At 46.5% G+C, this 12890-nt stretch overlaps 1 protein-coding gene across 1 annotated transcript in view; it reads left to right on the top strand.

Annotated features, from left to right (window-relative positions):
- USP37 (ubiquitin specific peptidase 37) overlaps positions 1-12890 on the top strand; it is a 270227-nt gene that overhangs the window by 58728 nt on the left and 198609 nt on the right. Inside the window, exon 4 of the mRNA XM_038740830.1 lies at positions 2483-2583. Coding sequence (XP_038596758.1) covers positions 2483-2583 — 101 coding nt within the window. The remainder of the gene's footprint in view (positions 1-2482; positions 2584-12890) is intronic.

Consider the following 12890-nt stretch of genomic DNA (forward strand, 5'->3'; position numbering starts at 1 on the left):
ATATGTACAAGTAAAATAAATAGAGTAGTAAATATGTACGAACATATATACATATATATAGGTGCTGTGGGGGAGCACAGAATTAATTATGATAATAATAACGGCGGTATTTGTTAAGTGCTTACTATGTGCCTGGAACTGTAGTAAACACTGGGATGGATACAGTAATAATAATGATGACATTTCATCATCATCATCAATCGTATTTATTGAGCACTTACTGTGTGCAGAGCACTGTACTAAGCGCTTGGGAAGTCCAAGTTGGCAACACATAGATACGGTCCCTCCCCAACAGTGGGCTCACAGTCTAAAAGGGGGAGACAGAGAACAAAACCAAACATACTAACAAAATAAAATAAATAGAATAGATATGTACAAGTAAAATAAATAAATAGAGTAATAAATCTGTACAGACATATATACAGGTGCTGTGGGGAAGGGAAGGAGGTAAGATGGCGGGGATGGAGAGGGGGACGAGGGGGAGAGGAAGGAAGGGGCTCAGTCTGGGAAGGCTTCCTGGAGGAGGTGAGCTCTCAGTAGGGCATTGAACTGTACTAAGCACTGGGGTGGATACAATAATAATAATGATGACATTTGTTAAGCGCTTACTCTGTGCCAAGCACTGTTCTAAGCACTGGGGTGGGGTGGAGGGGGATACAAGGTGATCAGGTTGTCCCACATGGGCCTCACAGTCTTAATCCCCATTTTCCAGGTGAGGGAACTGAGGCTCAGGGAAGTGAAGTGACTTACCCGAGGTCACACAGCAGGCATGTGGCGGAGACAGGATTCGAACCCCTGACCTCTGCCCCCAAAGCCCGGGCTCTTTCCGCTGAGCCACGCTGCTTCAAGCGTGGCTTAAATATTACTCTATTTATTCATTTTACTTGTACGTATCTATTCTATTTATTTTAATTTGTTAATATGTTTGGTTTTGTTGTCTGTCTCCCCCTTCTAGCCTGTGAGCCCACTGCTGGGTAGGGACCGTCTCTAGATGTTGCCAACTTGGACTTCCCAAGTGCTTAGTACAGTGCTCTGCACACAGTCAGCGCTCAATATGATTGATTGATTGGTTCTAGACTGTGAGACCATCTCTAGATGTTGCCAACTTGGACTTCCCAAGCGCTTAGTGCAGTGCTCTGCACACAGTAAGCGCTCAATAAATACGATTGAATTTATTTATTTATTTATTTTCTTTGTACATATTTATGTTTTGTTTTGTTGTCTGTCTCCCCCTACTAGACTGTGAGCCCGCTGTTGGGTAGGGCCCGTCTCTAGATGTTGCCAACTTGCACTTCCCAAGCGCTTAGTCCAGTGCTCTGCACACAGGAAGCACTCAGTACGATTGAATGAATGAATGAATTTATTTATTTATTTTATTTGTACATATTTATTCTATTTATTTTATTTTGTTAATAGGTTTTTTTTTTTACTGTCTGTCTCCCCCTTCTAGACTGTGAGCCCACTGTTGGGTAGGGACCATCTCTAGATGTTGCCGACTTGTACTTCCCAAGCGCTTAGTACAGTGCTCTGCACACAGTAAGTGCTCAATAAATGCCATTGAATGAGTGAATGAATTTATTTATTTATTTTATTTGTACTTATTTATTCTATTTTATTTTGTTAATATGTTTTGTTTTATTGTCTGTCTCCCCCTTCTGGACTGTGAGCCCACTGTTGGGTCGGGACCGTCTCTCTGTTGCCAACTTGGGCTTCCCAAGCGCTTAGTCCAGTGCTCTGCACACAGTAAGCGCTCAATAAATACTATTGATTGAATTTATTTATTTATTTATTTTATTTGTACATATTCTGTTTATTTTATCTTGTTAATATGTTTTGTTTTTTCCTGTCTGTGTCCCCCTTCTAGACTGTGAGCCCGCTGTCGGGCAGGGACCGTCTCTAGATGTTGCCAACTTGGACTTCCCAAGCGCGTAGTCCAGTGCTCTGCACACCGTAAGCGCTCAATAAATATGATTGAATGAATGAATCTATTACTCTCTTCATTTTACTTGAACATATTATTCCATCAATTTTGTTACTGACTGTCTCTAGATGTTGCCAACTTGTACTTCCCAAGCGCTTAGTCCAGTGCTCTGCACACAGTAAGCGCTCAATAAATACAATTGATTGATTGATCTAGGTTTATTTCTATTCATTCTGAGGACTTGACACCTTTCTGCCCGTTTTGTTGTCCGTCTCCCCCTTCCAGCCTGTGAGCCCGTCGTTGGGTAGGGACCGTCGCTATGTGTTGCCGACTTGTACTTCCCAAGCGCTTAGTCCGGTGCTCTGCGCACAGTAAGCGCTCAATAAATACGATTGATTGATTGATTGATTGATTGACTTAGCGCTTAGTCCAGTGCTCTGCACACTGTAGGCGCTCAATAAATCCGATTGAATGGCCGAATGCAGTACTAAGCGCTCTTTTTACCCTCCATCGCGGACCACACTGATCCCTCAGTGACGTTTGGGTTTGCTTTGTCAGCAGCCATGAAGCCTTCCCAGGGGTCCGGAAGTTTTGGAGGAATTTTGGGCAACCGAGCCGCTCCGCAGGAAATCAACAGGCATTTCTCGTACATAGAAAATCAGGTACGTTCGGCCTCCGAAGGGGATACCGAGGGAGGGACCTGTCCCGGTTTTCCGGCCTTTCTTGGTTTTCCTCCTCGTTCCTTTTTTAAGAATAATAGTGATGGGCTTTGTTCTAATAATAATAATAATGGTAGCATTTATTAAGCGCTTACGATGTGCAAAGCACCGTTCTAAGCGCCGGGGAGGTTCCAAGGTGATCAGGTTGTCCACGTTGGGCTCACAGTCTTAATCCCCATTTTACAGATGAGGGAACTGAGGCCCAGAGAAGTGAAGGGACTTGCCCAAAGTCACACAGCTGACAGTTGGTGGAGCTGGGAGTTGAATAATAATGATGGCATTTGTTAATAACCCACCTGGACCGGTCATTCAATGCTATTTATAATAATAATAATAATAATGATGGCATTTGTTAAGCGCTTACTATGTGCCAAGCACTGTTCTAAGCGCTGGGGAGGTTACAAGGTGATCAGGTTGTCCCATCGGGGGGGCTCACAGTCTTAATCCCCATTTTATAGATGAGGGAACTGAGGCACAGAGAAGTGAAGTGACTTGCCCAAAGTCACACAGCTGACAGTTGGTGAAGCTGGGAGTTGAATAATAATGATGGCATTTGTTAATAACCCACCTGGACCGGTCATTCAATGCTATTTATAATAATAATAATAATAATGATGGCATTTGTTAAGCGCTTACTAGGTGCCAAGCACTGTTCTAAGCACTGGGGAGGTTCCAAGGTGATCAGGTTGTCCACGTTGGGCTCACAGTCTTAATCCCCATTTTATAGATGAGGGAACTGAGGCACAGAGAAGTGAAGTGACTTGCCCAAAGTCACACAGCTGACAAGTGGCAGAGCCGGGATTTGAACCCACGACCTCTGACTCCAAAGCCCGGGCTCCCTCCGCTGAGCCACGCTGCTTCTCTAACACTTCTTAACACTGCTTTGTTAAGCGCTTACTAATAATGGTGGCATTTGTTAAGCGCTTACTATGTGCCGAGCACTGTTCTAAGCGCTGGGGGCAGATACAAGGTGATCAAGTTGTCCCATGTGGGGCTCACAGTCTTCATCCCCATTTTACAGATGAGGGAACTGAGGCTCAGAGAAGTGAAGTGACTTGCCCAAGGTCACCCAGCAGACATGTGGCGGAGCTGGGATTCGAACCCATGACCTCTGGCTCCAAAGCCCGGGCTCTTTCCGCTGAGCCACGCTGCTTACTAGGCGCCAGGCGCCGTCCTAAGCGCCGGCGGGAGGGACGCAAGGTGATCCGTTTGGCCCACGGGGGGCTCACAGCATGGCTCAGTGGAAAGAGCCCGGGCTTTGGAGTCAGAGGTCATGGGTTCAAATCCCGGCTCCACCAACTGTCAGCTGTGTGACTTTGGGCAAGTCACTTCACTTCCCTTCTAGACTGTGAGCCCACTGTTGGGTAGGGACCGTCTCTATATGTTGCCAGCTTGTACTTCCCAAGCGCTGAGTACAGTGCTCAGCACACAGTAAGCGCTCAGTAAATACGATGGATTGATTCTCTCGGCCTCAGTTCCCTCATCTGGAAAATGGGGATGAAAACTGTGAGCCCCCCCGTGGGACAACCTGATCACCTTGTAACCTCCCCAGCGCTTAGAACAGTGCTTTGCACATAGTAAGCGCTTAATAAATGCCATCATTATTATTATTATTTATGCCCATTTTCCAGATGAGGTCACTGAGGCCCAGAGATGTGAAGTGATGTGCCCAAAGTCCCACAGCAAAGTGATGGCCTGACACCTGTCCACATGTCCCCTTCTAGACTGTGAGCCTGCTGTTGGGTAGGGACCGTCTCTAGATGTTGCCAGCTTGTACTTCCTGAGCGCTTAGTACAGTGCTCTGCACACAGTAAGCGCTCAATAAAGACGACTGAATGAATGAATAAATGTTTTGTTTTGTTGTCTGTCTCCCCCTTCTAGACTGTGAGCCCACTGTTGGGTAGGGACTGTCTTTATATGTTGCCAACTTGTACTTCCCAAGCGCTTAGTACAGTGCTCTGCACACAGTAAGTGCTCAATAAATACGATTAAATGCTTGAATGAATGTTTTGTTTTGTTGTCTGTCTCCCCCTTCTAGACTGTGAGCCCGTTCGTGGTTAGGGCCCGTCTCTGTATGTTGCCGACTTGTACTTCCCAAGCGCTTAGTACAGTGCTCTGCACACAGAAAGCACTCAATAAATATGATTGAAGGAATGAATGAATGTTTTGTTTTGTTGTCTGTCTCCCCCTTCTAGACTGTGAGCCCGTTAGCGGTTTGGGATCGTCTCTATATGTTGGAGCTTGTACTTCCCAAGCGCTTAGTACAGTGCTCTGCACACAGTAAGCGCTCAATAAATCCGATTGAATGAATGAATGATTGTTTTGTTGTCTGTCTCCCCCTTCTAGACTGTGAGCCCGTTGTTGGGGAGGGACTGTCTCTAGATGTTACCTACTTGTACTTCCCGAGCGCTTAGTCCAGTGCTGTGCACACAGTAAGCGCTCAATAAATGCGATTGAATGAATGATTGTTTTGTTGTCTGTCTCCCCCTTCTAGACTGTGAGCCCGTTCGTGGTTAGGGATCGTCTCTCTATGTTGCCAACTTGGACTTCCCAAGTGCTTAGTCCAGTGCTCTGCACACCGTAAGCGCTCAATAAATACGATTGAATGAATGAATAAATGTTTTGTTTTGTTGTGTGTCTCCCCTCTTCTGGACTGTGAGCCCGTTGTTGGGGAGGGACTGTCTCTAGATGTTGCCTACTTGTACTTCCCGAGCGCTTAGTCCAGTGCTCTGCACACAGTAAGCGCTCAGTAAATACGATTGAATGAATGATTGTTTTGTTTTGTTGTCTGTCTCCCCCTTCTAGACTGTGAGCCCGTTCGTAGTTAGGGACCGTCTCTATATGTTGCCAACTTCTACTTCCCAAGCGCTTAGTCCAGTGCTCTGCACACAGTAGGCGCTCAATAAATGCGATTGAATGAATGACAAGTGGCGGAGCCGGGATTAGAACCCACGACCTCTGACTCCCAAGCCCGGGCTCTTTCCACCAAGCCACGCTGCTTCTTTTGGCGGTATTTAAGTGCTTACTAGGTACCAGGAACTGTTTGAAGCACAGGGGTCGAATCAAAGAAAGCAGATTGGACCCAGTCCCTGGCCCACATGGGATTCACGGTCTTCGCCCCCATTTTCCAGTCGAGAGAAGCTGAGGCCCAGAGAATAATAATAATAATAATAACAATAATAATAATGGCATTTATTAAGCGCTTACTATGTTCCAAGCACTGTTCTAAGCGCTGGGGAGGTTGCAAGCAGCGTGGCTCAGCGGAAAGAGCCCGGGCTTTGAAGTCAGAGGTCATCGGTTCCAATCCCGGCTCCGCCACTTGTCAGCTGGGTGACTTTGGGCAAGTCACTGCACTTCTCTGGGCCTCAGTTACCTCCTCTGTTAAATGGGGATGAAGACTGTGAGCCCCCCGTGGGGCAACCTGGTCACCTTGTACATTCCCCAGCGCTTAGAACAGTGCTTGGCACATAGTAAGCGCTTAATAAATGCCATCATTGTTATTATTATTACAAGGGGATCAGGTTGTCCCACGGGGGGGCTCGCAGTCTTCATCCCCATTTTACAGACGAGGGAACTGAGGCGCAGAGAAGTTAAGGACCTGCCGAAAGTCCCACAGCCGACTCTATTTATTTTACTTGTACATATCTATTCTATTTATTTTATTTTGTTAATATGTTTTGCTTTGTTCTCTGTCTCCCCCTTCTAGACTGTGAGCCCGCTGTTGGGTAGGGACCGTCTCTAGACGTTGCCAACTTGGACTTCCCAAGCGCTTATTACAGTGCTCTGCACACAGTAAGCGCTCAATAAATACGATTGAATGAATGAATGAATATTTATTCTACTTATTTTGTTAATATGTTTTGTTTTGTTCTCTGTCTCCCCCTTCTAGACTGTGAGCCCCCTTTTGGGTAGGGGCCGTCCCTAGATGTTGCCACCTTGGACTTCCCAAGCGCTTAGTACAGTGCTCTGCACACAGTAAGCGCTCAATAAATGCGATTGAATGAATGAATGATTATCTGCTATCTCCCCCAGTGTTTAGAACGGTGTTTGGCGCATAGTAAGTGCTTAATAAATACCATTTTTATTAATAATAATGATAGCATTTATTAAGGGCTTACTATGTGCAAAGCCCTGTTTGATTGATTGATTGGTAATTGGCGGAGCCGAGATTTAAACCCATGACCCCTGACTCCAAAGCCCGGGCTCTTTCCACTGAGCCACGCTGCTTCTCTCTTGTTAATACTGAGGGTGAAAATCTTCTAATAATGATAATGACAGTGGTATTTGCTAAGCACTTAATATGTGCCAGGCACTGTACTAAGCGCTGGGGTGGATACAAGCCAATTGGGTTGGACACAGTCTCTGTCCCACGTGGGGCTCACAGTCAATCAATCAATCAATCAATTGTATTTATTGAGCGCTTACTGTGTGCAGAGCACTGTACTAAGCGCTTGGGAAGTCCAAGTTGGCAACATATGGAGACGGTCCCTACCCAACAGTGGGCTCACAGTCCTAATCCCCATTTTCCAGATGAGGTAACCGAGGCCCGGAGAGCTAAATCGGCGTGCCCAGTGTCACCCAGCAGACCCGTGGCAGGGCCGGGATTAGAACCCAGGTCCTTCCAACTCCCAGGCCTGTACTCTAGCCATTAGGTCACGGATAATCATTCATCCATTCTCATATTCATATTTATTACTCATTTATTTATTTATTTATTTATTTATTTATTTATTTATTTATTTTCCTTGTACATTTCTATCCTACTTATTTTATTTTGTTGGTATGTTTGGTTCTGTTCTCTGTCTCCCCCTTTTAGACTGTGAGCCCACTGTTGGGGAGGGACTGTCTCTATGTGATGCCAATTTGTACTTCCCAAGCGCTTAGTCCAGTGCTCTGCACATAGTAAGCGCTCAATAAATACGATTGATTGATTGATTGATTGATCCATTCAATCGTATTTATTGAACGCTTACTGTGTGCAGAGCACTGGACTAAGCGCTTGGGAATTACGGTTCAGCAAGAAATAGAGGCAATCCCTACCCAACAGCGGGCTCACAGTCTAGAAGGAGGGAGAAGCAGCGTGGCTCAGAGGGAAGAGCCCGGGCTTGGGAGTCAGAGGTCGTGGGTTCGAATTCCGACTCCGCCAACTGTCAGCCGGGTGACAGCTTGAGGCAAGTCACTTCACTTCTCTGGGCCTCAGTTCCCTCATCTGGAAAATGGGGATGAAGACTGCGAGCCCCACACGGGACAACGCGATCCCCTTGCATCCTCCCCAGCGCTTAGAACAGTGCTTTGCACATAGTAAGCGCTTGACAAATACCAACAGTATTATTATTATTATTATTATTAAAACAAGTAAAAAGGAGATGGAGGGTTGGGATGTTGGGGGTGGAGGAGGGGGATTGAGGCTCGGGTGTTGAGAGTCAGAAGGACCGGGGTTCCCATCCCGGCTCTGCCACATGTCTGCTGTGTGACCTTGGACAAGTCACTTCACTTCTCTGGGCCTCAGTTCCCTCATCTGTAAAATGGGGATTAAGACAGCGAGCCCCACACGGGACAACGTGATCACTTTGCATCCTCCCCAGCACTTAGAAGAAGCAGCGTGGCTCAATGGAAAGAGCCCGGGCTTGGGTTCAAATCCCGGCTCCACCACTTGTCAGCTGGGTGACTGTGGGCAAGTCACTTAACTTCTCTGGGCCTCAGTTCCCTCATCTGTAAAATGGGGATTAAGACTGTGAGCCCCCCGTGGGACAACCTGATCCCTTTGTAACCTCTCCAGTGCTTAGAACAGTGCTTTACACATAATAAGCGCTTAATAAATGCCATTATTATTATTATTAGAACAGTGCTTTGCATATAGTAAGTGCTTAGCAAATACCAGCATTATCATCATCATCATCATTATTATTATTACTATTATTAAAACAAGTAAAAAGGAGCTGGAGGGTTGGGATGTTGGGGGTGGAGGAGGGAGATTGAAGCCCGGGCGTTGGGAATCAGAAGGACCTGGGTTCCCATCCCGGCTCCGCCACATGTCTGCTGTGTGACCTTGGACAAGTCACTTCACTTCTCTGGGCCTCAGTTCCCTCATCTGTAAAACGGGGATTAAGACAGCGAGCCCCGCACGGGACAACGTGATCACCTTGCGTCCTCCCCAGTGCTTAGAACAGTGCTTGGCACATAGTAAGCGCTTAACAAATACCAACATTATCATCATTATTATTATTATTATTATTATTAAAACAAGTAAATGGAGATGGAGGGTTAGGATGTTGGGGGTGGAAGAGGGGGATTGAAGCCGAGGCATTGGGAGGCAGAAGGACCTGGGTTCCCATCCCGGCTCCGCCACATGTCTGCTGTGTGACCTTGGACAAGTCACTTCACTTCTCTGGGCCTCAGTTCCCTCATCTGTAAAACGGGGATTAAGACAGCGAGCCCCACACGGGACAACGTGATCACTTTGCATCCTCCCCAGCGCTTAGAAGAAGCAGCGTGGCTCAATGGAAAGAGCCCGGGCTTGGGAGTCAGAGGTCATGGGTTCAAATCCCGGCTCCACCACTTGTCAGCTGGGTGACTGTGGGCAAGTCACTTCTTTGGGCCTCAGTTCCCTCATCTGTAAAATGGGGATGAAGACTGGGAGCCCCCTGTGAGACAACCTGATCACTTTGTAACCTCCCCAGTGCTTAGAACAGTGCTTTGCACGTAGTAAGCGCTTAATAAATGCCATTATTATTATTATTAGAACAGTGCTTTGCATATAGTAAGTGCTTATCAAATACCAGCATTATCATCATTATTATTATTATTATTATTATTACTATTATTAAAACAAGTAAAAAGGAGATGGAGGGTTGGGATGTTGGGGGTGGAGGAGGGAGATTGAAGCCCGGGTGTTGGGAATCAGAAGGACCTGGGTTCCGATCCGTCCCTGCCACATGTCGGCTGTGTGACCTTGGACAAGTCACTTCACTTCTCTGGGCCTCGGTTACCTCATCTGTAAAAAGGGGATTAAGACAGCGAGCCCCGCACGGGACAACGTGATCACCTTGCGTCCTCCCCAGTGCTTAGAACAGTGCTTGGCACATAGTAAGCGCTTAACAAATACCAACATTATTATTATTATTATTATTATTTATTATTATTATTATTATTATTATAATTATTATTATTAAAACAAGTAAATGGAGATGGAGGGTTAGGATGTTGGGGGTGGAAGAGGGGGATTGAAGCCGGGGCGTTGGGAGGCAGAAGGACCTGGGTTCCCATCCCGACCCTGCCACATGTCGGCTGTGTGACCTTGGACAAGTCACTTAACTTCTCAGTGCCTCAGTTACCTCATCTGTAAAAAGGGGATTAAGACTGCGAGCCCCACACGGGACAACGTGATCACCTTGCATCCTCCCCAGCGCTTAGAACAGTGCTTTGCACATAGTAAGCGCTTAACAAATACCATCATTATTATTATTATTATTATTATTATTATTATTATTATTAAAACAAGTAAATGGAGATAGAGGGTTAGGATGCTGGGGGTGGAGGAGGGGGATTGAAGCCGGGGCGTTGGGAGGCAGAAGGACCTGGGTTCCCATCCCGGCTCTGTCACATGTCTGCTGTGTGACCTTGGGCAAGTCACTTCACTTCTCTGGGCCTCAGTTGCCTCATCTGTGAAATGGGGATTGTGTCTAACTTGGTTTCTAGACTGTGAGCCCACTGTTGGGTAGGGACCGTCTCTATATGTTGCCAGCCTGTACTTCCCAAGCGCTTAGTCCAGTGCTCTGCACACAGTAAGCGCTCAATAAATACGATTGATTGATTGATTCCTTGTATCCACCCTGGTGCTTAGAGTAGTGTGTGGTACATCAATCAATCAATCAATCGTATTTATTGAGCGCCTACCGTGTGCAGAGCACTGGACTAAGCGCTTGGGAAGTACAAGTACATGGTAAGCCCTTAACAAATATCACAATTATTATTATTGTTATTAGGCTACCTAAGCGGAACAAATGATGCTATTTATGATGATAGCATTTATTAAGCGCTTACTATGTGCAAAGCACTGTTCTAAGCGCTGGGGAGGTTACAGGGTGATCGGGTTGTCCCACGGGGGGCTCACAGTCTTCATCCCCATTTTACAGATGAGGGAATTGAGGCCCAGAGAAGTGAAGTGACTTGCCCGAAGTCACACAGCTGACAGTTGGCGGAGCCAAGATTTGAACCCATGACCTCGGACTCCAAAGTCCGGGCTCTTTCCTTCCCAGACTGAGCCCCTTCCTTCCTCTCCCCCTCGTGCCCCTCTCCATCCCCCTCATCTCACCTCCTTCCCTTCCCCACAACACCTGTATATATGTTTGTACATATTTATTACTCTATTTTTTTATTTATTTTACTTGTACATATCTATTCTATTTATTTTATTTTGTTAGTACGTTTGGTTTTGTTCTCTGTCTCCCCCTTTTAGACTGTGAGCCCACTGTTGGGTAGGGACCGTCTCTCTATGTTGCCAACTTGGACTTCCCAAGCGCTTAGTCCAGTGCTCTGCACACAGTAAGCGCTCAATAAATGCGATTGATTGATTGATTGACCTTGGGCCAGTCACTTCACTTCTCAGTGCCTCAGTTACCTCATCTGTAAAAAGGGGATCAATACTGCAAGCTCCGCACAGGACAACGTGATCACCTTGCATCCTCCCCATTCAATCAATCAAATTTATTGAGCGCTTACCGTGTGCAGAGCACTGTACTAAGCGCTTGGGAAGTACAAGTTGGCAACATATAGAAGCGGTCCCTACCCAACAGTGGGCTCACAGTCCATCATCAATCGTATTTATTGAGCGCTTACTGTGTGCAGAGCGCTGTACTAAGCGCTTGGGAAGTACAACTTGGCGGCATATAGAGACAGTCCGTACCCAACAGTGGGCTCACAGTCCATCATCAATCGTATTTATTGAGCGCTTACTGTGTGCAGAGCACTGTACTAAGCGCTTGGGAAGTACAGTCCATCATCAATCGTATTTATTGAGCGCTTACTGTGTGCAGAGCACTGTACTAAGCGCTTGGGAAGTACAATTTGGCAGCATATAGAGACAGTCCGTACCCAACAGTGGGCTCACAGTCCATCATCAATCGTATTTATTGAGCGCTTACTGTGTGCAGAGCGCTGTACTAAGCGCTTGGGAAGTACAAGTTGGCAGCATATCGAGGCGGTCCCTACCCAACAGTGGACTCACAGTCCATCATCAATCGTATTTATTGAGCGCTTACTGTGTGCAGAGCACTGTACTAAGCGCTTGGGAAGTACAAGTTGGCAGCATATCGAGACGGTCCCTACCCAACAGTGGGCTCACAGTCCACTTCTCCGGGCCTCAGTTGCCTCATGTATAAAATGGGGATTGTGTCCAACGTGGTTTCCTTGTATCCACCCCGGTGCTTAGAGTAGTGTGTGGTACGTGGTAAGTCCTTAACAAATATCACAATTATTATTATTCTTATTAGGCGACTTAAGCGGAACAAGTGATGCTATTTAGCCCAGCATCCTTTCACTTTGGGTTTGTTTTTTTTTTTCAAAATTAAGGTAACACCTGCATTCAAGGGCGTAATTTCCCCAGAAGTGGGAGGATAAGAGAAGCCGCGTGGCTCAGTGGAAAGAGCCCGGGCTTTGGAGTCCGAGGGCATGGGTTCGAATCCCAGCTCCGCCACCTGTCCGCTGTGTGACGTTGGGCAGGCCACTTCGCTTCTCTGGGCCTCAGTAACCTCATCTGGAAAATGGGGATTAAGACTGTGAGCCCCACACGGGACAACCCGATCAACTTGTATCCCCCAGCGCTTAGAACAGTGCTTTGCACATAGTAAGCGCTTAACAAATGCCATCATTATTATTATTATTATAACCCCTCGTGGGGATGTTTTAGACATTTAGACTGTCTTTTAGACTGTGAGCCCACTGTTGGGTAGGGACTGTCTCTATATGTTGCCAATTTGTACTTCCCAAGCGCTTAGTACAGTGCTCTGCACACAGTAAGCGCTCAATAAATGCGATTGATGATGATTGATGATTTAGGGAACGACATTATTATTATGATTATTATTATTATTGTTATTATAACCCCTCGTGGGGATGTTTTCGACATTTAGGGAACGAAGCTTTTAGACTGTGAGCCCCCTCTTTTAGACCGTGAGCCCACTGTTGGGTAGGGACCGTCTCTATATGTTGCCAACTTGTACTTCCCAAGCGCTTAGGACAGTGCTCTGCAC

This window comes from Tachyglossus aculeatus, chromosome 1 (assembly GCF_015852505.1).
Source record: "Tachyglossus aculeatus isolate mTacAcu1 chromosome 1, mTacAcu1.pri, whole genome shotgun sequence".
In the NCBI taxonomy this organism is placed as follows: Eukaryota; Metazoa; Chordata; class Mammalia; order Monotremata; family Tachyglossidae; genus Tachyglossus; species Tachyglossus aculeatus.